The following is a 25,380-nucleotide window of genomic DNA, read 5'->3' as shown; positions in this document are numbered from 1 at the left end:
CGAACTAAATTCATCTTAAATTATTATCCTGTTTTTTTTTCAACGCTAAATACCGCAAGTTTGTTTGCGAAATCCGAAGAATGTGATTTTGTGATACTCATTTACTGCAAACAAAACCAAACTAAACCGAAAAAACGGTTGCGCGCCACGCGAAGTTCACATTTACAAGTTCAAAATGATGATGATGATGATGATGATGACAAAACAAAGGTGCGGTATTTGACGATCGAAGATGAGAAAATTCATTCCGATTGTGACCGATGATGGATCGTGAGGCTTTTCCCCTTTTTTTAAGCCATGAGATTAACGCCATACTTGAGGCGTAACTTTTCGTAATGCTTTTTGTCCTGAAAATGATAAAAAAAAGATAGTTAGCGAACGATATTCAAGCGTTACATGCCAATCAGTGCTGCAAAATGTCATTATCAATGTCATAAAAAACTCTGACTGAAGGTGATTTTCAAAACGATTCGTGTGATCAATACATGCTTCGTGACATTTTTGTGATCATCGCTTGATCAGTCACTATGTCATGACTTTTTTCACTGTGAACATTTCTGCAAAATGTCACTGACATAGTCATGGGAAACTCCGGCTGACACAAAATCATGTCAGCGTCGCGAGCTCTGCTGTGATGATCAGAGGTGAGACTCAAACAGTAGGTGCGGCCATCACATGCTTGGTGACATTTTGAGTAACCAACTCTTGGTCAGTGATCAACACGATAGTCATGGGAGATATGCGATGCGTGCGAGTGATTCCAAGCAACAAAATGAGCATACTTCTCGCTCAAAAGCTTTATCATTCTACCCAACAGATCATTAAAGCAGACAGAGCGAGAACTCATTTTGTTGCTTGGGACCGACACGCCCACTATGTGCCAAGAATGTCGTGATTATCACCGACAGAAAAGGTCATGACCAAGTGAGTGACCAGGAGTTGGATGCTAAACAAAACGTCACCAACTGTTTGAGTGTCACCTCTGATCATCTCAGTTGTGAGCGTGAGATGATTTGAGCTTCGCTTCAATCATGACTGAGTGTTGATGATTGAAACAGTGGCATTTGGCAGCACTGTTCACAGCCAGCAGCCAGCATGTCATGACACATTTGCATTGAGTAACAGCAATGAGCATCCAGCTATCACGGATATGTTCAATATTTTCGTTGGTAAATATCTCGTGATGCTCATGACATTTTGCAGCACTGGATGCCAATAAAAACAGCCTTACCTCAGCATTAACCGATGGTTTGATGTTGCGTATCGCTTGGGTAAAGTGTTCGAACCGAACCATCAACGACAGCTCATCCTCGGCGGTCGTTTCCCCTCCAGCCGTCTCCTCCTGTAAGCTGCTCGCCACAATAGAATCTTTAAGCGTTTGCAGCGACGCTTGCCGCACCAGCCCAGCCAAATCGGCCCCAGTGTAGCCTTCGGTAAGTTCAGCCACCTTCTCCAGCTCCACGTCGTCCGCGAGCCGTGGCTGGGTGCGATTCTTCGTCAGCGCACGCAATATATCCACCCGATCCTCCTTGGCCGGCAGTCCGACGTACAGAATCTTGTCCAACCGACCGGGACGCAGCACGGCCGGATCGACGATGTCGGGCCGATTGGTGGCCGCCATCAGGAACACACCCTTGCGCTCCTCGATGCCGTCCATCTCCGTCAGCAGCTGGTTGACGACGCGCGTCCCCGCACTGCCCTCCGCCGTGTCGGAACGCTTCGGGCAGAGCGAGTCGAACTCGTCGAAAAAGATGACACAGGGGGCAGAATTGCGGGCACGCTGAAAGCACTGCCGCACGGCACGCTCCGATTCACCGACGTACTGTGTAAAGAGACCAAAAAGCATTAATAAAATGTTATACTTTTAAAATGATTTAGACAAAAAGTCGTCCCAAACCGTACCATGTTCAGCAGTTCCGGTCCCTTGACGGAGATGAAGTTAATTCCCGCCTCGTTGGCGACCGCTTTGGCAAGAAGGGTTTTGCCGCACCCGGGCGGCCCACAGAGCAGCACACCGGACGGAGCCGTCAGTCCCAGTAGCTTCAACCGATGGGGGAACTTAACCGGCGCCAGTATCGCAAGCTTCAGCTCCTCCCGTATGTCGCCGAGTGAACCGATATCGTTCCACGTCACGTCCGGCACGGTGATGAAGCCTTCCCGCTTCGCCGACGGTTGTACCGTTTTCAGCGCCTCGATGAAATCGTCCCGCTCGATGCAAAGTCCCTCGAGCTTGGTGACGGGCAGTGCGTTCTGTTGGTTTAGGAGCAGATCGAGCAGCTGCTGCAGGGTCAGCTCTTGCTTCTGGGGGACGGAGGAGGGTTTTGAAACTGTGGTATCAGCACCGTCCGCTTCCTTCGGTGCTTCCTCTGCTGGGACGACTGTGGTGATGCTGCTTTCCGCCTGCTCTGTTGTTTGATTATCGCTCTTAGTTTCCTCCATTGCAATGTCGGATTGCTCAACGGTGGCTTGCTTTTCTGCTTCGGCAACCGCTGTATCAACCGGCGGCTCTACCGTGCTGGCTGTGGGCAACTGGTCCGAATCGACGTCCATCTTTTCCGCGTCGGCATCGTTTGTTGTGACCTTTTCTTGTGTTTTCTCCGAAGATGCCGCGGCTGCTGGCTCTGTTTCTGTTGTCGTTTCTGTTGGTGCTGTTGCTGCGTCCGGTTCTACAGGGGCTACCGGTTCGGTGATCTGTGTCGAGTCCGCTACACCCTGTTCGGGCTCATTCTTGCTCTCCTCCGCAGTGCTTTCAGCTGCTTTACTCGTCCCTGCTTCATTTGTTGCGTCAGCTGGCTTTGTTTCTGCCTCCTTCGGTTCATCCTTATCGTCGTCAAGGTTAACCACCTCTTCCGGCTCGTCGTCAATCGCCACCACATCTTCGTCGGCGATTTGTTCCGGCTCTTGTTGCAGTAATTTCCACTCCCGTTCGGTGAACAGCCTGCCAAAAAAAAAAAGAAAACATAATTTAATGCTCCTTTTTCATTCCCCGGTTTAAGTAATTTTCCCTTACCGTTTGATGGCATTGTTGGCCGCCCGTATCGCAAGCGCCAGCAGATCGGCCCCCACGTAACCGGGCGTCAGCTTCGCCAGCTCGCCGTAATCGATCGTATCGCTGATCCGCAGCTTCCAGCAGATAATGCGCAGTATCTGCTTGCGCGCCTCGCGGTCCGGAATGCCGAGCGAAATTTCCTGATCGAACCGGCCGACCCGCCGCAGGGCCGGATCGAGCGCGTCGGCCCGATTGGTCGCCCCGATCACGATCACGCCCTCGCCGCCCTCCTGCTTGCCGAGCGCATCCATGCTGCTCAGCAGCTGCGCGACGATGCGCCGCTCCATGTCCTTCTGCGCGTTGACACGGTTCGACGAGATCGCATCGATCTCGTCGATGAACAGTACGCACGGCGAGAGGGAGGCGGCCTGTTCGAACACGTCGCGGATTCGTTCCTCCGATTCGCCCGACACGCCCGCCACCAGCTCCGTGGCAGGGACCTCAATAAGCCGAACATTCAGTTGCTGCAGGGCGAGAAAATTTTGTTAAAATAATACAAAAAATGCATTTCTAATAGAGCCTTACCCCCGCGATCGCTTGTGCCAGCAGTGTTTTGCCCGAGCCGGGTGGACCATGGAGCAAGAACCCGCGCGGTGGTGGCAACCCCAGATACCGATAGATTTCCGGGTGTATCACGTGCAGCAGCAGCTCGCACAGATTCTTCAGTATGTGATCCATGCCGCCCACATCGTCGAACGTGATGTCCACCATGCGGGGCACAATCTCTTTGCGGAACTTTTTCGACCGCTGCCCGCCCGCCGCCGCCGACGACGTTGCGGCAGGGGTGGCCGGTGTGCCCGATCCGGCCTGTTGATTGTGCTGTTCATTTGTGGATTTTTGGTTCGCTTTGCTGCCGCTGCCAGAGGGATGACGGCTTGCCTGCCCGTTGGTAGCACCTGCCACCAGCCCACCCGCATTGGCCAGCTCCAGCCGACGGCGCTTGGATAGGGGTGGGAACTTTTCGCCTCCATTGCCGGTACTCTCGACGCTCCCGTTGCTCGTATCGTCGTCCCGTGCTGTTTTGTTTACCCGGGTAAGCTTCGTCACGGTGACATGTCTATTACCCGCAACAAACTCTGTAAATGTATGTGTGTTTGTGTGCACAAAGGTAAGTAAGAGTAGAAAAGAGTCATTAAACCGTCCTCTCAGCAACACTGAAGCATGACTGTACTTTGAACAAATTTTTCACCTCCCGAAACCGATTCGGACACCGCCTCTGTTGCTTTCCTGGAGCCTCCTTCGCCTTCGCCACCGCCACCGCCTCCTTCGCCCTCCTCCTCGTCGCTGCTAATGTCGATGGCATCGCCGGCCGCCCCACTCCCGGACTGATCCGGCACCGGCGGTCCTCCTCCGCCCGCCGCACGGGCCCGATTGTTCATGTACATGCTCGTGAGCGTGTTGCTCATCTGGTTGCGCTGAGCGCTCTCGTCCATCACCTCCACATCGGAGCCGGCTTCCTCCTCCACCTCCGACGAGGGATTGCTGTCGAGGCCGTAGCTGTGCAGCACGGTGCGGTACGCTTCCTCCACCAGCAGGCGGAACGGATTCGCCTTCCGGCGGTTGTACTCGCGGTAGCGCTGCTGCAACTCCCGTGCCATCACCCCGGTGTCCACGTACGTTTGGTGCACATTTTCCTCCAAATACTGTGTTCGAGTGTAGGAAGCGGTGGAAAAAAACAGAAAAGGGGGAGAGAAAATCAATAATCATCACATCAGTGAGGTGGAAAACAGGGACCGATGTGCGGGGCACTTGTAGCGGCTTCCCCTGACGCGCCTGCACTACAACATAACCTCTCGAACGGGGGTTATTACAAACAAAAATTCGCGCGAATGTGGCCGGCGAGGGGCGGTGAGTTTCTTACCTGCTTTACACGCGGTATTATCATGGGATCGTACGGGAACGGGGACGTTTTCCGGTGCATCGTGCAAACACTTTCCGACAGCGGTTCGTTTTTTTACAGTGGATTTAGTCTTTTCTTTTCCTTCCCCCGAAACGCTTACATTTACCCTTCACGCCGCGGAACCGTACTGGATGCTCGTTTGACGGTGTTTGACACCATATTGAATGCACCTTTTTTTGTGACCAGAGTGACCAGAAATACCGATTTATCTGTATTCCTATTTTTTATGTGCCTACCGATTCACAGATGACCGCCCTAAAACTACCGATTTTTCATTTATCCTACCGAAAATCACAGATATTTGATTTTTCAGTCGTTTAAGCTTAATCTGTGACGCTTGGGATGCTGTTTCAAGGATTGCTAACCTCATTTGTTACTCATTTGTTACGCGTTCTCAACATTGCTCCTGCCGAAAAACGCCAAAATAATCTGGCCACACTGGACAGAACAACAATGGAAATGAACTTGCGCCGGTTGAACTGCAATAAAAATGGCTGCGGAGCTGCGAGCGAATGAAACAATTGAAAATAATGTGTTATAACTGTTTGGTGATAGTTTTTTCATACAAAATAATACTGGATTGTAATTATATGGGACGCTTAGAGTAAAATTAAGCGAGTTTAAATCTATTTTTACGTCAACCCTCAGCTATAAACGGAAACCCGCAGAGCCTTATAACAGTGCACAAACCTCGCCGCAGCTGCTGTCAAACGAGGGCAATGTGTTTGTATTCATTTTTCCTTCCTTTTTCTCCACAAACACCCAATTTATCAAGTCCGCTTTCGGCAGTGCATAGATAACTCTAGAAGCATAAAACCGCCCAGAATAGCCGTCCGGTGAGAACGAAACTGTGCCCACCGGTAAACATACACCTTCAGCGCCCATCCCTGCTGTACCATGATTAAGCTGCTGGACCGGGTGTTGAGCTTCATCAACTATTGGTGGTTTCGGTACTTGATGATAACGGAGCTATACATGGTGGAAAGCTGGGAACGAGTCACGATACGTGAGTATGCCACACGGGGTGCACCCAATTAGGTCATCGTGCAAAAGCAAAAACATTAACATTCACGTACGGTCTGCATGTTTTTTCCCCTCCCCGTAGACGTGTTTCTGTTTGCCATATTCCTCGCCCAGTGGTATTTCAACTGTAAGGTGATTCTTCCCTTCACCGGTAACCTGCTGGGCATTCAACCGGTGGATCAGCATATAGCCTCCACGTTACCACGCTCCTGAACAATGTGCGAAGAGGATGATGCCTCCCGAAAGCCCCAAAGCGGTGGAGCGAATGTAGCCCCGCAGGGAAACACACTACAAAGTATTTTACGGACAACTGAAAACCACTGTTAAATCTCATCGACTTTTCATCCTACTGTACAAGGATCTGATGTTCTTTTTCTGTTCTTTTTGTATTCTGTATTCTGAATTCGCTTAAGAGAAAATTCCATTTTGTGTTTGTGTTTTCTACCGCACTCAGTGTTTATTGTGTGCGTGGTGAATGTGAATGGAAATATAAAGCAATGGAATAAAACAGCCCAACCAAAAGGCCGTACTATTTGGCTGCTATCGATGACCAATTGCTCAAGAAGCCGTACCGTTATCACCACCAATACCAACCGTATTGAATGTATCTATGACAGGAGAGCTTCAGTTCCGCGCTATCTTCCACTGCTCGTGCCGTGCCAGACGGTGGGAAAACTGATAACATGATAACTTGCCGGACAACGTCACTGTAAATGGTTGCATCGCTCCCCCCCCCCCCCCCCCATGTCGGAACCTTACGTTGGGGAATCACGTTCCCTTATCGAAGATGGTTCACGTACCACATACTTGGGCTGGATTATTTAGGCTTAGATAAGAAATACCGGCCAACAAGGTTGTCGTATTAATCGAGCATTTTGATTGATGACGATGTCTCATGCATGGTTAACATCGGTTTTTCGTATAAATCAATGTTCCGGGATGGTTGTTTTCGATTAGCAATAATGATAAAAACGGGCTAATTAGTCAAAGGCATAATTTTTGTTTGTTTTATTTTATATCGAGTGATTCAGAGAAAACGCTCATTTAAATGTGTTATGTCGTAGTAATGAATAATCAGGACATTTTTTTATTTTTTTCACGACGGGTCGAAATTTTAATTATAAAACACTATGCCGAATTTATGAATAAAATATGCATAAACTATTAAACATCAATTAAAAAACTATAAAGATTGTTCATTTACTAATTTATCGTATTTAAGAAAAATACATTAATAAAAACAACATTTCTTTCAACGACCAAACTGGTTTTACCCATAGTGAAGTCTCTTTATTATAGACAGAACCTTACAACAGTTCATCGGCAAAGCCGCACAACAGCAGCTTCTTCTGCTTTTGACAGCAGCGCTGTTTTGTTTTCAATTTGTTAAATTTATTGTACGTAAATAACAAACTCGCTTGTCGCCTTTCCCCCCCAGAAGACGCAACCAAGAAAGTTCTACAAAAAGGGGCACCACTCGCGCAAAACGTACCTACGGTTGGAAGTGTTAGAAGTGTTCTGCCTACCGTAAACACAAAAGCACCCTGCGTACAATGGAAACGGCAGCCGAAGAGCCTGCTGCTGCGTCGAGTGGCACGAGCATAAACTTCCTGGACCTTCCCGACTGTATGATAGAGCAAGTGCTGGAGTACCTATCGTACGACGAGATTGCCAAGAAGCGCATTGTGAGTCACCACGTAGAAACTTCCGTTGTGAAGCCAACGCAGCACCGCGAAATCCCCTCGTCAAGGACAAAACCCTGACACACTCACCCCACTTGCATCGTGTGTCTCATGCATCATGCCTTTTTTTGTTTGCTCTTCCCCTCCCCCCTTCCAGGTTTGCCGCAAAATCGATCGCATCTGCCAGTCGCTGCTGAACCGAGGCTTCATCAAGATGATCCGCAAGCACAACATGAACCTGAAGGCGATCAAATCGCAGCTACCGCGCCGTGAATCCGAGCGGCGGAACCACCCACTGTCCAAGCACTCCGACATCCTCACCTGCATCGAGACGCGCATCTCGATGCTGTCCATGACCTACTCGAAGTTCATCGAGAAGGAGCTGTGCTGCTTCATCCCGGGCAAGGTGATCGACGAGGTCCTAAACATACTCGGCCTGATCGAGAACACGTCCCGGCCGCTCCGGGCGCACGAGGTGCTGCAGGAGCTGCGCGACATCTCGTCTATGGCGATCGAGCACTTCGACGAGAACATAGCGCACCGGCTGAAGAAGATCATCGGGGTGCAGCACCACCCGAAGCTGGTCGGCCATCACAATCTGCCGTTCCCGGCGGCCGCCTTCATACAGCACGAGGTAATGCTGCCGTGCGACGTCAACGGCGACAAGTTTGTGATACCGACGCTGACGCCCATCTCGCCCAAAGCGCAGAAAGTGCTCCCGTCGTCGTCCTCCTGCGCCTCGGGCTCCTCGCCATCAGCTGCTGCGTCACCGTCGCCGTCCGCATCGTCCGCCTCGTCGTCGGCGGCCGGTTCACTGGCCGGCCTCTACTGCCAGAGCTCGTACAGTGCGAGCTGCGAGAACAATGGTTCGATCGCGCGCATCAACCACAAAACGCGCAAAATGCGGTACGACATCAACCGGATCGATCATAACATCTCCTCGTTTAAGGCGGAAATGCGCAACATGCGCCTGCTGCTCGTGCGGTACGGCGGGGAGATTAAGGAGCTACGCCGCCGGCTGGACGAGTCCGAAACGAAGAACCTGGAACTGCTGGCCAACATTAATCAGCTCGGGTTCGGTGCGCCCTCGGTCGATGGCCCGGAGCGGACGGAATCGGTGGCAGCGGCGGCAGCGGCCACGATCAAGCAGTGCAGCATGAAACCTCGCCCGGCGGCCAGCATGCTGAAGCGGCTGTACCCCGACACAGAATCTCACTCATCCAGTTCCACTGTTGTGCCATCATCATCATCGTCATCATCGCTGGAAGGGAATGAAGCGGAGCCACAGGCACAAGATCACGAGGGTGGATCAAGCGCTGCCAAGAAAGTGAAGCTAAGCGATTAGACAATCAGCGACACCCTCTTACTAATTCCTCATCAGCCCCTTTTTCCTGCATCTCCGGGAGCAATTGGAAACCCATGACCGCTTCTGAACTCACTACCAGCAGAAGCCGGTTGTACTGGGTTTTGCCACTAAGGGTGCGGCAATATATGTATACTAACGTTCTAGGCTTGTAAGGATTTCCTCCCCTCCTATACACACATCCCATTTATATAGCGCCTCCAAAAAAAAAAATCGAGAAATAAAAGGAAAGCACTAAACTAAACATTACCTCGAGGAAAGCGACAGTAGGCAGCCACGCACGCGCCATCGTGTCGGTGCGCTAAGGAGGAGGAACATTACGCAATAATACGATGATTAAGGCTTGTTCACAGTCACCAGGGAGCACACACACACACATTGGCATTCTAACTGTGCTTGTTTTCGCGTATATACGAGTCTTTTTTCCATCCCCTCCCCATTTCCGTAGTTTAGAATAGAAACGCCAATGCAAACACTTACTACTTATTATATACACGAATTTAAAGCCTATCTCAAATTGAATGCTTTTTGCGTATCGTTTCGGAAATGTACATAAAATAACAGATATACGAGGAGGTGTCGCGTGCGCGTGGCTGCAGTTACCCGGAACACCACGTTTGCGTCTGGTGAGAGCGTGAGCCCGAGAGAGAGAGAGATAGAGAGAGAGAGAGAGAGAGAGAGAGAGAGAGAGAGAGAGAGAGAGAGAGAGAGGAAGAAAGCCGGTTAAAAAATGGTTAATAAAACTGAAACATTTATCCGCGCAAATGTGCTTTGAAAAATAAAAGGGTGCTGTTTGTATTTGTCTTATTAAGCTTTAATTCAAATCAGAAATAGTTTCTTTATCTCTCTAGCCTCTAGGAGTACTGTACTAGCTATACTTGGATACTGAAGATCGTAAGTGTTAGTGCTTCTAAAGGATTAAATCCAAATCTTATCAGCATAATCAATAAGACAGATTACAGAAGAGAATGCACATCAATTGCCAGGCATAAAGACACTCTACAAAACCATCATTGAGCCAGTTCTATTCGATACAGCCACTGACAGGATGATCGCCCCCAGTGCTGTAGTGCTACTTCTAGCAATTGCTTTAGTTCGCGTTGAAACGTTACGTTTGAATGCATTTGATGGTAAGTGATTTAAAAGTGACTTTCTCTGGAAATACATTTTTCGGAACGATTTCTCTCCTGTTTTTGTGTGTGCAGTGATCAAAGACTGCAAACAGTTTAACACCGCCTTTGGATACAATGGTACATTGAATTACATCCCGATCAGCAGCTTTACTAATGCCGTCGATCAGAGGGAATTTAAGTACTACGTGTTTGGAGTGTTGGGACCGACTGGTGCAGTCATTCGGCTTTCCCATTCAGTGTATCCTTACGGGACGGAGGTGGTAGAAGTGGGTAAGTCCAGCGCCGGCCTGTCTCTTACTTGAAGCGGTAACTGCATGAGTCCATACCTCTCTCACCCTTGTAGTACTGGGAGCCTATAACAACACGAAAACGATTGCCCGACATCAGCACCGCAAGTCTACGGGTGAGTTTGAAAACACCGACATCGTGAAGATGGCAACACCGAATCTGTTGTCCCCGTTTCGTCCTGTGATGCTAATGCTCAAGGTGTGGACGAACGGCAGGCGAGAAGTGTTGCACACCGGTCAGCAGTTTCCTTTCATCTCGTTTATGGACGCCCGAAACATCACGGTTAACTATATGGCCTTTACAAAGATGGATAGCAATTTGATTATCTTTTACGACTGTCCTCCAGTGCAAAGTGGTTGAAGTGTTCAGAGGCATCATATCGTGATTGTTGCGCATTTGAATTGTAATCTATAACATATAAATCATATTGAATTTTACTATTATGTGTCTTGGAGTTTTCATTTTTATGCTTAATGGAATGTATCGAATGATCGGCTTTAAACCCTGTTTAATCAATATTATCAACAAAAATACCCTTATCATACAACCCAAGTGACAATTGTATTATTATAATTTGGTCATTTGATATTCGAAACATCAGAAATTATGTTTGCCAAGCTTTACAGGTCATAAAGATAGGATAAGACTAATCAAAATGGTCCTATTGCTGAGCTATACGTAAGACGACCCCAGGAATTCTGCTTCAGCAAGTTCGATTGTAAGATTGAGCTCAAAATTACTGATTCCTAATGATCGACCGGCAAGCTAAACAAAGTACTCGTCAGAGGCTTTTCCAAGTACTTAAGATTCACTATCTTCAGGCACAACTATGAAGTGATTTTGTATGGGGAATTAAAGCAATTGGTTTAAAACAAAAAAATGATATCAAAACTCTACTCTTACTCTCACTAGTGCTCGAAGGATGCAATGAACTGCTTACCATCGTCCAGCACTAATATCTATCATCTTGAATCTCCTATGTGAACATGACGAACGAACAAGTCAAACAACTCTTATCTTCTACCAGTGGGTCCTGAAGGTGTTAACCGGCAGACAGGTAGATGTATTTCTTGAGGGCCAACTGGTTCCTTTTCTATCGTTCGTTGATCCTAAATTGAACCCAGTTTGTTTTAAAGCCTTGAGAAAGTATGACAAAGATATGAGATTTGATCTACTTTCACAACGAATCTAAAGGGGCTTTTTTAATGGAAATCTTCTACAGAGGTTTAATAAGCCACTACTAACGACGTTTGTTATCGAACATTATCGTTTGATACAATCAATCGCAACTGATTTACAATATCATGATAACTCCTTTGATCAGATACCTATAGATGATGTTTATCTTATCAGCAGTCATTGGTACGATAGAGGAGAATGCAAAGCCATGCTCTGTATATAAACAGAATCTCGAACGTATTGCTATTACAGTTTACAACGGTAAGACACATCGGTCTGACTAGAGAAAATCAACATGAAATCTCTGATTATTGTGGTGACTATAGCGATCAGCACTCTATTTTCAGCTGATGCGTTTCATTCCAATTCTTTTGATGGTAAGCATTCAAATCATTGGTTTTTAACACAGACACATGTTACTAATTTTTTATCGAAAAGTTATTAAAGGTTGCAAGCAGTACGGCCATGTGGGGAATTATAATGATCCACTGACGTACATTCCGATAACTGATCTGCAAAACTTGGGATTTACAAACAAATCCATGTTCTTTAAGATAGCCGTGCAAGGAAGCACCGACGGATTCCTACGCTTCGGTGATTCCTTGTATCCGTACAACAAGGAGGTGATAGAGATCGGTAAGTTAATAACATATGTACCCTGTAAAAGATAAATATTAAATATGTTTGTATTTTCCCCCAAGTATTTGGAGGATGGACTAACACGAAAAGCGCTGGAAGACGACAGCATCGATCTGCATCAAACCAAGCTACGAATACCGTGCTTGCCGAGGTACAGACTCCTATGCTATTGTCTGCCAACCGACCAACTGTGTTTCTGGTGGAGCTGTTCCACGATGGTACGATTCAGGTTAGGATCAGTGGACAGGATCACCCTTTCCTATTATTCAACGATGCGAAAATGATTCCTTTCTACTACATGACCTTTACTAAGTGGAAAACCGATGTGTTATACTTCTACGATTGTCCAGTGGATAAGTACGCTAAGATTTGTTACGAAGATGGTAGAATGTACGTGAATTGAGATGAATTTAAAACTACGAATTTAAAATTGAGAGAAGATAAATAGATAAAAAGAGAGTCATATTTATGTAATATAGGACAAGTATGTCTCTTGTATGTGAATAATTCTAAAGTGTTTTGTTCCTTTCTTTCTGTTGTAGACACTGAGGTACACGCGTTTTTCTTTTAACTTAAGTACACAGAATCAAACATATATTCTAACGTAAGGTTACAGATACATAAAACAATCGTTCCCTATCACACGCGCTCTCTAATCTCGCCGGGTACCAAGTGCGGCGTGTTCACCGATCAACCCCGTAGACCGCGCAAACGATGAACGGTGAGTTACCTGTCAACGGTGAGTTACCGCTGACAAATCCATCCGGTTCAAGTTAGCTCACAACATATAGTAAAAGAGGAAGCAATAAGTAATAAACTATTTTATAAAAATAAATACATAGGATTGAAACGATTTGTTTTTTTTTTTTTCATCCAAGAAGTAGCTTAGTTTCAGGATGCGCAGCTCCATCCTATAATGTGCGGGACAATTCATTAGGATATAATTACTAAAGTTACACATTCTTCGAGCGGTAGTTGTTGGAACTTGAAGGCATTTCTGGATTGAAAAACAGCCTAGAACGAGAACGAGAAGCTTTTTTTCTCTCTAAAACTCTTCAACCATCATGTACAGCTTAAGAAAAGTGTATGATCGCTTCCAGTGATTCGCTACCACTTAATGAGCACTTTTAATTAGACGTCTAAGTGCTTTATTTCAACCTTTAAATTCTACCATTGAATTCAATTGTGGGATTTAAGCTCAACTGCGGCATCCCCTTACATCACTTTGCGGTTGGACGTTAAGTTTCTCTTTCAAATCTATTAAAACTATATCAGAAACTTTCAATTAAGTCTGCCTTATCTTTGAAGATATTAATGGACTTTGTAAGACTAAAGTAGATTACCTTATCAACAGGTATGGTTGGGATCTTGTCCATTAAATAAGGCATCAGGAAATCATGATTCCAGTCTATGACCACACTGCACTCCCGGTGCATCTTGAAGCAACTAGTACATAGTCAGAGTGCATAGTTATATCCAATTTATACATTCCCAATCATGATGATCACTTCTGGATTTGTAGTAATTCTCCTTGCCATTGGATTGCGAAACATCGAGGCAGAAGAACATGGTAACGATTTCGATGGTAAGTAATTTGAGAAAAGTCCCTGAAGTGTACTTGGTAGTGGTGTCATGTTGGTAAAAAAACAATGTTGTTTTTAGCGATCAAAGGCTGCAAACAGTATAACACCGAGATGGGGTACGATGACCCACTGTATTACATCCCCACCAACACCCTAAATAATACAATTGATCATGGTGAATTTAAGTACTACAAAATAGGAGTCTTGGGCACGAATGATGGTGTTATTCGGCTTTCTAATTATATGTATCCTTACGACAAGAATGTGACTGAAATAGGTAAGTTTAAAATAAAATACACAACAGCGTGTTGAAGTATTACTGATAAATATCGCTGCTTTATAGTTGTGGGAAGCCATTGGAACACGAGATCGGGCGGCCGCACTCAGTACAGGACTTCGTCAAATGAGAATAAAAACACTGATTTGGTTAGAGCGCTGACACCGAATATGTTGAACCCGTTTCGTCCAGTCATGTTGAAGCTTAAGCTGTGGGTTGACGGCAAGAAGGAAGTGTTTCACGATGGTCATGATTATCCTTTCTTAGGATTTATGGACACTCAAAAATTACCAGTTAACTATATGGCATTTACGCGACGTAATTTAACTTTGGTTTTCTTCTACGACTGTCCAATGTAAAACGATTGTTGAGTGGGCTCATAGTATGATCATGGAATTATTCAAGATATTTAAAGTGCATAAAATATAATTATTACAATAAATATAGATATTGCATCTTATCATCCAAAGACTTGTAGTTTTCATTTTTACATTGAATTAACATGGTAACAGTTTATCATAAGATTTTGCTAACCGTACCCCGTAGCAAGGACTGAATATCCGACTGCGTGGTACGGAATAAAGCTCGAAAGCCTGTATAGCCCGGCATGACCGCCTATGTTGTTACGCCAAAAAGAAAAATGGTTAGGATATCTTATTTATAAAGCTTTTCACCTCTCAGAATTTCAAGAATTACATGTTTATTTAACAATTCATAGTGATTTACGTTAGTAACAGAAAACTATTCGCATTATTTTGCCATGTGAAGCGAGAAAACACTTTAATCATGGTTATTAACTACCAGTTCTTCTTGGGTAAGTAGATGATGCGGATCTTGCTCATGATAGATAGATGAGAGATAGCTCGTGGGTTCAGGTTTATTTTCGTCTTCTTAACTTAAATACTTATTAAATACAGCGTTGTAGCAATGATTACCGTGCACTGTCTTGAAGATTATTTCAAAGATCAAGGTGAGTTGCCTTATCAACATGGTCCAGAATAGTTGGGGTCCTGACCACTATATAAAGCATTACGAAGAAATGATTTTAGTCTATTGCAAGAGTGAATAGTCGGTGCATTGTGAAGCAAGCCGAGGCTAGTATACAGCCTGAGTTTGATCCAATCTAAACTTCACGATCACAATTCACGATGATCACACCGTTAGCTGTAGTGATGTTTGTAGTAATTGGTTTGCTGCATGTTGGAGCAGGCCATTCGAACGACTTTGATGGTGAGTAGTTTAAGTCCCTGTAGTGTACATATGTACATGAGCCGGTCTCGTGATACAGTCGTCAACTCGTGCGACTTAAGAACATGCCCGTCATGGGTTCAAGCCCCGAATAGACCGTGCCGCCATAGGTAGGACTGACAATCCTGTTATGGGGGGTAATCCAAAAGTCACTGAAAGCCAAGCCCATAAGTGGTTCAGGCAGGCCTTGGCCGACAACGGTTGTTGAGCCATAAGAAGAAAAAGAAGAAGTGTACATATGTTTTTGCAACGAAACATTATCATTTTTAGCGATAAAAGGCTGTAAACAGTATAACACCGAGATGGGATACAATGATCCACTGGAATACATCCCTACCAGCAGCCTACTGTATAAATTCAATAATACAGTTGATCATGGTGAATTTCAGTACTACAAAATCGGAGTTCAAGGAACGACTTATGTTTTTATTCGGCTGTCAAATCATGTGTACCCTTACGACCAAGAGTTGTCTGAAATTGGTAAGTTAAAAGAAGTGTCTATCATCCATTGGAAGTGTAACTGATGCCTATCACCTCTTTGCAGTGCTGGGTAGTAATAACAACACGAGATCGAGCGCTCGGACACAGTACAGGAATTCGGCAAATGAATACAAAAATACCGATTTGGCTAGGGTGATGACACCGAATCTTTTGTCCCCGTTTCGTCCAGTCATGCTGAAACTCAAGGTGTGGGTCAACGGCAAGAAGGAAGTCTTTCACGATGGAGAACACTATCCTTTCTTAAGCTAGCTCTTAAGCACTATACTACAAAGGTAGTCCCCCTATATATGGCATTTACTAAAGTTATAGATAATTTGGTTTTCTTCAACGATTGCCCAATGTAAAGTGATTGTTGAGTAGACTCATAGTGTGATTATGGGATATAGTATTCTTATGGGTTTTATACTTCATATAATATAAAGAAATATTGCATCTTATCATTTGGTGCCCTAGAGTTTTGATTTTGCTTTTAAATTTGCAATGTAAAGAGAGGTAGTTATATTTAAGTTTTGAATTTTGCTCACTTTGCATTTTTTGCTTGCTTTGTATACGAAGCACTCAGAATTATCGTAACATGTTTAAATGATTCGCGCATCCCGCTTGGGAATTGGGCTTTTTATTATCAGGTTTATCTGCGACTTCCGAGCTTACATACTTGTGAAGAGCATCACGGCATCACGTTTATAATGTGTCAATAAACGTGTTGTAGGTTGCACTTCATAACATGATTATTTCTTAAGATAAGATTTCCACAAATGCTTATCTTATCAGCGCTATCAGTACGATAGCGTGAGTTCTGAATCAGGGTATATATATAGTAAAAAAATATACACAATCACGAGTTCATTGCTATTATCGTCCACAACGGTACGACACAACGGACTGTACTACGATATCATCATGAAGCTTCTAATCGTTGTAGTAATTGTAGTGATTAGCATTATATGTCCATCTAATGCGTTTCACGCGAATTCCTTCGATGGTAAGCATTTACAAGCTATCTTTTGCATACAGCAGCAAGTTATTCTTACTTTGTTGAAAAGCCATTAAAGGTTGCAAGCAGTACGGCCATGTGGGGAATTATAATGATCCACTGACGTACATCCCGACGAAAGATCTGCTGCACGTCGAAAATACAAGCAAATCCAAGCTCATTAAGATAGCCGTGCAAGGAAGCTCTGATGGCATCCTACGTTTCGGCACTTCTCTATACCCATACAACAGGGATGTGATAGAGATAGGTAAGTTACTTGTTCATAATACATCTTCTTAGAATACTTTCTTAATATGATTCTCTTCAAGTACTTGGAGGATGGACCAACACGCAGAGCGCTGGAAGACGACAGCATCGATCGGCATCGAATAATAATACGAACCTCGTGCTTGCCGAGGTACAGACTCCGCAGCTGTTGTCCGCTAATCGTCCAACCGTGTTTCTGGTCGAGCTGTTCCACGATGGTACGATTCAGGTTAGGATCGAAGGACAGGATTACCCGTTCCTGTTATTCAACGATGCAAAGAAAACTCCGTTCAACTATATGGCCTTCACCAAGTGGAATAACGACGTGGTCTATTTCTACGATTGTCCTGTGAATGCGAACGCTACGATTTGTTACGAAGGTGGTAAAATGCAGGTAAACTAAAGTGCGATCAACGACACGAAATTGGCAAGTGCAAGGTCTGACGGTTGTATTACTAATTACTTAATAAAAATGTGAAGAGCAAAAGCAGCCTCTGTAGACATGGAATGATTAAGAGATGGGAAAGAAACTATATCAACATTATAAAACTTTTAAGGACAACAGAAGACGTCACGCATGTTCAGCTAATATGGCCGATATGATAATCGTTCTCAAGTCTGTGCCAGAACACCACACGTAAGGTTCTTCGTCACCAGATCCACTCACGAAAGAAGCAGAGCTTGGATAATACTTGCAACAGCTTACCAATAAAGTCGTGTTGCTACTTCCGTCAAACATGATTTCCGGCAAGATCTGGTTAACGGAAAGATAAACTGTTATTTAACAAAAGCAAAGAAACTAAATGTTCTTAGAATCGTACTAGACTTGTAGATAAGAATGAAATACTAATATTGAAATATCTAACATTAAACAAGGCAAACGTTAAAGATGTACACAGACATGATAGTAATATATATTGTTGTTCATACGCCTGCAAATCAAATGTTATCACTCACTTGTTGTCTCTTGTATCATCAGCCAAACGATGCTAAGATAAAGTGAAATGGTATTTGTACGTCTGAAAAACCCCAGAACCTGCGCAAAGATAAAACTATTTATAATGCATCGCACTCTGAATTAAATTGCAGTTCCGTGCGGTGCATCACACAGCAGGAAGTAAAATGAGTTCGCTGAAAGGTGTACCGATAATTGTGTTCGCGCTGGTTGTTGGAGCATTGGCGAGTAACTCGTTCAATAGTAAGTGACAAAATTGTGTAAGACATGCGTTGATATTGAGTACCACTTTTTGCTTAAAAGTTATCAGAGACTGCAAGCAGTACAACGGTGCGATAGACTATAATGGACCGGTAAGTTACTTCCCAACGTCCAACCTGCAACACGTACGCCGCACAGATCGCTCGAAGGTGTTTAAATTTGCTGTACTTGGCCCAATGGATGGACATTTGCGGTTTGGAAGGTCGCAATTTCCATACGATAGCAATGTGATTGAGATTGGTAAGGTGACCCTGAATCGGTGGTGGGTTAGTTAGTTTTAGCTACTTATTGTACACACGTTTCAACTTACCACAGTGCTAGGAGGATGGCGAAACAGCAAAAGTGCTGGAAGGCGCCAGTATCGAACGGCTGGTAACCGAGCAACGAACAATGTGCTCGTCGAAGTTCAAACTCCCAATCTGTTGTCTCCGTTTCATCCGCTAATGTTTGTGCTGGAAGTGTTCAACGAGGGACGGGTGGAGTTACGGATCGATGGCCAGCCGCAACCGTTCCTGGCGTTCCAAGATAGTAGCCGGATCCCCGCTAATTATATGGCGTTTAACAGATGGGAAAGGGAATTGATCTACTTCTACGATTGTCCTTTTTAGAGCGGAAAGGATCCTGGAAACCAAAACAATTATAAAAAAAATAAAACAAAATAAAATCAATGAGCTGAATGGGCTGGTCTCGTCATGGGTTCAAGCCCCGAATGGCAGGTCTAGGACCGAAGACGGTTGTAACTCTTTGTAACGGTTGTAACTCGCGTAACTCCGAATCCGAAAGAGGGATCGTGCAGCTCGGGCACTACCTGTAGGTATAATGCACTTTTCCGTAAGCCTTAGCACCGAATCTTCAACATGGGATGCTCTCACTCTAATCAGCGGTTTGGGATTTTATAGCGTCATACTAGTACGAACTATTTCATTAACTTTCTTGGCCACCGTTCAAGCTGGATTAAATGGACAAGCTGATCGTTGGTTTCTTCCTACGATTGTCGTTTGATGGATTTGAATACAACGCACAATACATTGCCTTTGAAATGTACTTTGGTCCATCTTAAGTTATTCACCTTGAAGCACTAAAATCAGGAGCAAAAGTTATGTCGAATTCAATACTAAAAAAGAAAAAAAGTGTTGTGTTTCTACACCAGATTACAATACTGATCTTCTGTAGAGAACAATAATGAACTTATTTTTTGATGCATATTCCGCTGACCGTTGTTTGTGTTGGTTCTGTGGGTCTACTTGAAGTCAAGATTTGACGCTCGATAGGGGAAGCCGGTTTTAAGAAAACGCACGGAATCTCGAACTAATCGCAACGCAGTTCATCCCCAGCACCAGCAGCGTGATGATCGCGTTCGCGCCATTAGCCATCCTAGCGATCGTTCTATCGGCTAGCCCCGGTACAGCAAATACTTTGCACAACAATCCCTTCGATGGTGAGTGTTTACCTGCAATTCTTTTACATGTTTCTTCCACTAATATATTCCCACTTGATTTCCTGCAGCGATCAAGGGATGTCTCCAGTTCGATGACGTCCCGGGCTACAACGACACCCCGACGTACATTGCCACCAATACGTTCCGCAATGTGGGGCGCACGAGCAGCTCGCGCTACTTCCGGATCGGTATCATGGGCAAGAACGATGGCCACATTCGGTTCGGCCGGTCGGCCTTCCCGTTCGACGAGGCGGTCGTCGAGCTAGTCATCAGCGGTTGGGGCAATACGCAGTCGGTTGCGCGCCGCCAGACCCGGCGCCGCAATCAATCGTTCACCAACGTGCTGCTGAAGGAGGCGTCGACGCCACGGTTGCTGCACAAGTCGCGCCCGCTCGTGTTCCAGCTCGAGGTGTTCGATAATGGGCGGGTGCAGCTGACGAAGGACGGCGAGCGGCGTCCGTTCTTCGAGTACAGCGATAGCGAGAACGCGATCCCGCCAGACTATATGGCGTTCGTGAAGTGGGACGTGGATCTGGTCTACTTCTACGACTGTCCGCTGAACGATGGTGGGGCAGGGGCGGTGGGCGAGGAGTCGGTGCTGCTGCGCTGCAGCCTTGCTTGAGGTTGAAGGTTAAGGTCAAACGGTGTAAGGGAATTGGAATTAATAAATATGAAAATAATTCTTAAATCTTCGCTTATTTCGATCGAATTACCTCACGGGGGATAGGGCTCTGTTTGGGGATTTCCCATAAACAAACAGCGTGATAGTGCTCTTGGTGGTGTACGTGCAGCACAAGGGAATAACCATCATCTTAAACAGGCTCCGCCGTGGAGTGCTGTAACCGTCGCAACGAAACCGGATTTTGTCTACGCTAGTGTTTGTTTGTACACATCCAACGCGACCGGCGATCGACGATCTTGCACACAGCAAAACAGCTGATTAGCCGGGAAGGAAGCCAGGGCCACACATACACCCAGGAGGCTTGTGTTAGTCGAACGTTTGCAGCCATCATGGCCGGTCTTGTGTTATTGTCGCTGCTGCTGATTTCCGTTCTACTAACGCCACAGCAAATATCGGCCCAACAGTGTGGCCAGGTGCAGGTGCTGAAGCAGGGGCTCATCTTTGGCGGTACAGCGTCCACGCCCGGCATGTGGCCGTGGCACGTGGCAGTGTTTCACCGTGAGTCGATCCGCCGCACCTCGTACAAGTGTGGCGGCACCATCATCAACCGGGACACCGTTCTGACGGGTATATATGACGCATTGGAAACATTGGTAATGAGAAAGTAATCCCTCAAACGCTTGGTTTGTTCGTAATGGTTTTCAGCGTATCACTGTGTGGTGGAAAACCAACGACCGATTGCGGCGGGCCGGCTGGTGGCGCGGGCCGGCCTGTTTGATCTCGACGTCGGTGGCCCGACCGTGCAGGAAAACCGTGTGTTTGACGTCATCTCGCCGCCCGGGGCAAGTGCGCGCACGTTCGACGACGACATTGCCATACTGAAGATGCAAACCCAGTTCACGTACGACGACTACGTGCAGCCCGTCTGCATTCGCTCGGTGCGGCAGGACATTGGGCAGCTGGTCGGTGCGTACGGGACGGTCGTGGGCTGGGGCTGGACCGAACAGAGCACAACGTCGGCTGAGCTGCGGCAGGCGAACGTACCGGTCGTGAGTGCGGAAGATTGTCTCGCCAGCGATCGGAACCTCTTCAGCCAGGTGCTGACGACGAAGGTGTACTGTGCCGGCAGCCGCAACGGTACGTCCAGCTGCAACGGGGACAGCGGTGGTGGGATGTTCTTCCGAATGAGCGGTTACTGGTTTCTGCGCGGGCTGACGTCGTTCTCGGCGGTGGACGCCAAGCAGAGCGGTATCTGCGACTCGCACGGGTACGTTGGGTACACGGACGTGGCGAAGTATCTCGATTGGCTGCGTGAGCAGGGCGTCCGGTACGAGGATCCACTACAGCGCCCGGGCACGGTAAGCAAACCAGTTCCGAGCGATGGCAGTACGGCGCTGCTCCGCCTGGCGGTCGATCCGAAGACGAAGAAGTTCTTGCAGCAGCACGGGGGCAACGTGCTGCTGAGGGTGCAGCTGAATGGCCGGCGGGTGGAGAGTTTGTTTCAATAAAGCGCGGAATCGAAGGTGACCTTCGCAGACTAACGGAAGCTCTCCCGTACCCGAACGATTTTGATATCTAGAGCTGGAACTGGTTTATCTGGTTTTTCTGTGTGTGTGTGTGTGTGTGTGTGTGTGTGTGTGTGTGTGTGTGTGTGTGTGTGTGTGTGTGTTTGTGTGTGTGTGTGTGTGTGTGTGTGTGTATGAGAACTCAAGAGGCGCGGTGGTCTTCTGCTTCGGCGAGACGGTCAAGACAGTTCGTGGTGACGCAACGGGCCGTTAGGAAGCATAATGAAGCAGATCTTCTTCACGCTGGTACCTTTTCTAGTTCTAATAGCTTCGTCCGCTGTAAGCAGCACTCCCCAACTTCGCAACCCATTCGAAGGTACGTATTTTGAAGTTGGTTTATGACGATATTTTAGTAACGATGTTACAAAAAACACTTGCAGCGGTTCGGGGATGTCTCCAGTATGACACCGTGCCCGGTTACAACGAAACGCTGGAATACTTTGCGACGGACAACTTCCGATACGTCGGCCGCACGCACAACTCGAAGTACATACGGGTGGGCATGGTCGGTCCGACCGACGGTATCATACGCTTCGGCAAGTCGCGCTTTCCCTACGGCGAGAGTGTGTCCGAAATTTGTAAGTAACGCTGCTTCCATAAATGAATATTTTAGCATTCAAGCTAATGGTGGAAGATCCGATAACGATTCTGTGTTTGCAATCAACTCCGCCTTCGATTTGGATTCTTGAGCAGGAATCAGAATCGCCTCTGGAACCGGAAATTGGCTCAGTAATCGCAATCTGATCTGAGTTGGAAATCAGAATTGGCCCCGGAATCAGTATTAGTTCTGGAATTGAAATCTGGATGTTTCAGAAGCGATCTGTCCGATTCTGTGTTTGCAATCAATTCCGCCTCCGATTCGGATTCCTGAGTCGAAGTCGAAATTAGCCCAGGAATCAGAATCGGGTCCGGAATCGGAATTGGCATTAGAAATTGCAATCGGAACAGGATTTGGAATCCCTGGAATTGGTGCCTTAGAATTGGTTCCGGAATCAGTTTTAGTTTTGTAATTGAAATCTGCCTTCTACTCGGATTCCTGAGCAGAAGTCGAAGTTTGAATCGCAATCTGATCCGGATTTGGATTCAGAATTGCCTTGGTGCTTTGGAATTGGTTCCGGAAACAGTATTAGTTCTGGAATTGAAACCTGGATGATTCAGAAATGGAATCAGTTCCGGAATCTCCGTTAGAAAGGATCGTTTACAAGTAAATTTGGATCCTTTGAGCAGGTTTGGTATTCATACAATTGTTGCTGAATAGGCCTAATCGCATATTCTTATAGAGATGCCGAATTCAATTCCGACTCCGGGGCCGATCCTGGAAACTAATTCTGGACCTGATTCGACTCTGACTAAAACTTCTTTTTTTTTCCCAATCACTTATTCAAACTCACTGCATATCCTTCCAGGTCTTTCCGGCTGGGCGAATCAAAACTCAGAAGTGAATCGTCACACGCGCGCCAGCAACAGTGAGTACGTGAATACGCCGCTCAAGATTCAGCTGACACCGAATGTGCTGTCCAAAACGCGACCGATGATGTTTCGACTCGAGGTGTTCGATAATGGTAACGTACTGCTGACGAAGGATGGTGAGAAGCGCCCGTTTTTGGAGTTTAACGACAACCGGCAACGGTTGGATCTGGATTACATTGCGTTTACCAAGTGGAACCACGAGCTGTTCTATTACTACGACTGTCCGCTCGATACGGATGCGAACGGCGTGGACGATACGGTGCTGCTGAAGTGTAGTTTGGCTTAAGTAGTGGATTACTTAAGTTAGACAATCGGCCAGGACAGGATAAGTTAGACAATCGGCTCTGTTAGAAGTAAGGAACAAGAATTAGGATAGCCTTTAAATTAGCTTAATTATGACAGATTGTCAAAATAAATCCCAAACGAGAAGCCTTTTTGGTAGTATAAAATTACACAATTCGACTACCTTACCGTAACACCATCCATTGAATGACCTCCAAGGCGACAAACGATACCGGCGTGGCTACTTCTTACATCCTTTAAGTGTCTGTGGCCGACAGTAACCTGAGGTAATGATAGAAAAAAAGAATAATACCCTACACAAGGGGAAGTTGGGTGCTTTTTTAAACACAATCACTCTCCCATTTGGCACGTGATGCGTGCTGTAAAACTGCATCCAATTAACAAAGTGTATCCCACACGACCGGTCCCCCTCTCTGCTTTGTTGAAACGTTTAATTGTCTTTTAATGTGTCGTCTTACTATGTTTGCCCCTTCCTTTTCGACTGTTTTTCACGTATTGAGGTTGTTCTGGCCTTCTGTATCTGACAAGGCAAACAAAAAACCCTCTAAGAAACAATTGCAACCTAAAATCAGCAACACAAGCTTCTTGTGGGGCTTCCCAAACGGTCGTCGCTTTGCCGTCCAAGAGGTTTTTTTTGCACATACCTCCATTGGTCGCTCCAGCATATCGTTTCTCGATTGGTTTCAGCCGAAGGGCGAAATGAAAGAAACGCACGACTGCTACCGCCTGGCCAAGGTGTGCCCTTAGAACTCGGGGTTCGTGGCCGGTTCCTTACGTTTTACCAGTTTCAGCCCGGCACAACTTCGCTCCCGGACGGATGTACGCCACCCCATCACGCTCCCACCCGGTGTGAAGCGAATTGGATGATTCCGTTCCGTCCGTCAAACACATTTGAAACACAAAACGGCCTACTGGTGGCGTACAACTATACGCACACACACACACACACGCCGAGGGTTCTGGACGGCTGGTGGCTACAAACGGTAAAGGGAAGCATGTGCTTATGCTTTTGTGTGTTTGCGCGCGCCTGCGGTCATTGCTGCCCTGTGATTTGCTTGGTCCGGCGTTAGTCCCTTCAGTCGCTCGCTGGTAGCATACCGATGACGAAGTGATGAGCGTGTGTGTGGTGTTCTGGTGCGCCACGGTTGTGTCATTGAAGTGTGTTTAAAGGTGCCACTGTGCTTCGAGTCAAACCCAAAGAGACAGTTTGATTGAAGCTTCATCAAAACAACCTCGATCGCCCACGCAATGGCCGGCTTTATGGATCATTTCTTGATCCTGCTGCACACCTGTCACCTCTATTGCCGCACGGCAATCGATTGGATGACCGGGCACGGCCGTACGTGCGCCGCGTGGATCGATGCAGTTTGGCAGCGGGTAAGTAACAACTTCAGTGTTCTAAGCCACGTGGCGCCTCATTACGAAAAAGGCAAAGGCAGAGTTAGACAAATGAGCGCGAGCGTGCGTTGTTACATCGCCACACGGATGCATCGGGCGATGGAAATGGAAAGTTTTTCTTCATTAGAGAAAGTGAATTTTCAAATCCACCAATTGCAAAATAAGCAATACGCCGAACTGGTCGGTTCGTCGCCTACCTGCCTGCCTGCCTATAGATTTTCCATACGGCGGCCGCGGTGTCCATTCGTCTGTGTCTGTGCTTT

The 25,380-nt window shown here is 46.4% G+C and overlaps 12 protein-coding genes across 13 annotated transcripts in view; 11 read left to right on the top strand and 1 right to left on the bottom strand.

Annotated features, from left to right (window-relative positions):
* Positions 1 to 86: 86 nt before the first annotated feature.
* Positions 87 to 5,584, bottom strand: LOC120948627 (nuclear valosin-containing protein-like). 2 transcript variants are annotated; one of them, XM_040365184.2, is made up of 7 exons: positions 4,911 to 5,584; positions 4,221 to 4,692; positions 3,575 to 4,125; positions 3,011 to 3,513; positions 1,903 to 2,938; positions 1,232 to 1,822; positions 87 to 347 (listed from the first exon to the last, which is right to left on the bottom strand). In XM_040365184.2, the coding sequence occupies exons 1-7, from the start codon at positions 4,968 to 4,970 to the stop codon at positions 291 to 293; spliced, it is 3,270 nt and encodes a 1,089-aa protein (XP_040221118.2). In that variant the 5' UTR covers positions 4,971 to 5,584; the 3' UTR covers positions 87 to 290. The 2 variants fall into 2 exon arrangements, with proteins under 2 accessions (XP_040221118.2, XP_040221119.2); XM_040365185.2 differs by having other exon boundaries at positions 4,239 to 4,692.
* Positions 5,585 to 5,710: 126 nt separating this feature from the next.
* Positions 5,711 to 6,522, top strand: LOC120948870 (uncharacterized). The gene is made up of 2 exons (XM_040365667.2): positions 5,711 to 5,955; positions 6,055 to 6,522. Exons 1-2 carry the CDS (start codon positions 5,847 to 5,849, stop codon positions 6,183 to 6,185), a joined length of 240 nt encoding a protein of 79 aa, XP_040221601.1. The 5' UTR covers positions 5,711 to 5,846; the 3' UTR covers positions 6,186 to 6,522.
* Positions 6,523 to 7,214: 692 nt separating this feature from the next.
* On the top strand, positions 7,215 to 10,147 carry LOC120948863 (uncharacterized). The gene is made up of 2 exons (XM_040365659.2): positions 7,215 to 7,657; positions 7,812 to 10,147. Exons 1-2 carry the CDS (start codon positions 7,526 to 7,528, stop codon positions 8,997 to 8,999), a joined length of 1,320 nt encoding a protein of 439 aa, XP_040221593.2. The 5' UTR covers positions 7,215 to 7,525; the 3' UTR covers positions 9,000 to 10,147.
* LOC120948867 (uncharacterized) lies at positions 10,036 to 10,875 on the top strand. The gene is made up of 3 exons (XM_040365663.2): positions 10,036 to 10,147; positions 10,223 to 10,420; positions 10,494 to 10,875. Exons 1-3 carry the CDS (start codon positions 10,066 to 10,068, stop codon positions 10,796 to 10,798), a joined length of 585 nt encoding a protein of 194 aa, XP_040221597.2. The 5' UTR covers positions 10,036 to 10,065; the 3' UTR covers positions 10,799 to 10,875.
* Positions 10,876 to 10,979: 104 nt separating this feature from the next.
* On the top strand, positions 10,980 to 12,763 carry LOC120948864 (uncharacterized). The gene is made up of 3 exons (XM_040365660.2): positions 10,980 to 11,994; positions 12,056 to 12,253; positions 12,319 to 12,763. The coding sequence occupies exons 1-3, from the start codon at positions 11,913 to 11,915 to the stop codon at positions 12,657 to 12,659; spliced, it is 621 nt and encodes a 206-aa protein (XP_040221594.2). The 5' UTR covers positions 10,980 to 11,912; the 3' UTR covers positions 12,660 to 12,763.
* An 885-nt stretch (positions 12,764 to 13,648) lies between these two features.
* Positions 13,649 to 14,585, top strand: LOC120948868 (uncharacterized). Its single transcript, XM_040365664.2, has 3 exons — positions 13,649 to 13,841; positions 13,919 to 14,116; positions 14,183 to 14,585. The coding sequence occupies exons 1-3, from the start codon at positions 13,754 to 13,756 to the stop codon at positions 14,473 to 14,475; spliced, it is 579 nt and encodes a 192-aa protein (XP_040221598.2). The 5' UTR covers positions 13,649 to 13,753; the 3' UTR covers positions 14,476 to 14,585.
* Positions 14,586 to 14,987: 402 nt separating this feature from the next.
* Positions 14,988 to 16,828, top strand: LOC120948869 (uncharacterized). The gene is made up of 3 exons (XM_040365665.2): positions 14,988 to 15,346; positions 15,635 to 15,844; positions 15,909 to 16,828. The coding sequence occupies exons 1-3, from the start codon at positions 15,265 to 15,267 to the stop codon at positions 16,112 to 16,114; spliced, it is 498 nt and encodes a 165-aa protein (XP_040221599.2). The 5' UTR covers positions 14,988 to 15,264; the 3' UTR covers positions 16,115 to 16,828.
* Positions 16,744 to 19,061, top strand: LOC120948865 (uncharacterized). Its single transcript, XM_040365661.2, has 5 exons — positions 16,744 to 16,847; positions 16,909 to 17,106; positions 17,168 to 18,303; positions 18,364 to 18,561; positions 18,637 to 19,061. Exons 1-3 carry the CDS (start codon positions 16,766 to 16,768, stop codon positions 17,506 to 17,508), a joined length of 621 nt encoding a protein of 206 aa, XP_040221595.2. The 5' UTR covers positions 16,744 to 16,765; the 3' UTR covers positions 17,509 to 18,303; positions 18,364 to 18,561; positions 18,637 to 19,061.
* Positions 19,062 to 19,504: 443 nt separating this feature from the next.
* On the top strand, positions 19,505 to 20,447 carry LOC120951421 (uncharacterized). The gene is made up of 2 exons (XM_040370122.2): positions 19,505 to 19,759; positions 19,828 to 20,447. Exons 1-2 carry the CDS (start codon positions 19,669 to 19,671, stop codon positions 20,379 to 20,381), a joined length of 645 nt encoding a protein of 214 aa, XP_040226056.2. The 5' UTR covers positions 19,505 to 19,668; the 3' UTR covers positions 20,382 to 20,447.
* Positions 20,448 to 20,627: 180 nt separating this feature from the next.
* On the top strand, positions 20,628 to 21,944 carry LOC120951420 (chymotrypsinogen B-like). The gene is made up of 2 exons (XM_040370121.2): positions 20,628 to 21,008; positions 21,087 to 21,944. Exons 1-2 carry the CDS (start codon positions 20,771 to 20,773, stop codon positions 21,887 to 21,889), a joined length of 1,041 nt encoding a protein of 346 aa, XP_040226055.2. The 5' UTR covers positions 20,628 to 20,770; the 3' UTR covers positions 21,890 to 21,944.
* An 83-nt stretch (positions 21,945 to 22,027) lies between these two features.
* Positions 22,028 to 23,854, top strand: LOC120951422 (uncharacterized). The gene is made up of 3 exons (XM_040370123.2): positions 22,028 to 22,262; positions 22,327 to 22,524; positions 23,353 to 23,854. Exons 1-3 carry the CDS (start codon positions 22,169 to 22,171, stop codon positions 23,700 to 23,702), a joined length of 642 nt encoding a protein of 213 aa, XP_040226057.2. The 5' UTR covers positions 22,028 to 22,168; the 3' UTR covers positions 23,703 to 23,854.
* A 938-nt stretch (positions 23,855 to 24,792) lies between these two features.
* Positions 24,793 to 25,380, top strand: part of LOC120961609 (uncharacterized) — a 273,949-nt gene continuing 273,361 nt past the window's right edge. The window contains exon 1 of the mRNA XM_040385462.2: positions 24,793 to 25,096. Coding sequence (XP_040241396.2) covers positions 24,968 to 25,096 — 129 coding nt within the window. The 5' untranslated portion in view covers positions 24,793 to 24,967. The remainder of the gene's footprint in view (positions 25,097 to 25,380) is intronic.

Source organism: Anopheles coluzzii, chromosome 2 (assembly GCF_943734685.1).
Source record: "Anopheles coluzzii chromosome 2, AcolN3, whole genome shotgun sequence".
Taxonomy (NCBI): domain Eukaryota; kingdom Metazoa; phylum Arthropoda; class Insecta; order Diptera; family Culicidae; genus Anopheles; species Anopheles coluzzii.
This window is presented reverse-complemented; position numbering and strand designations above follow the sequence as displayed.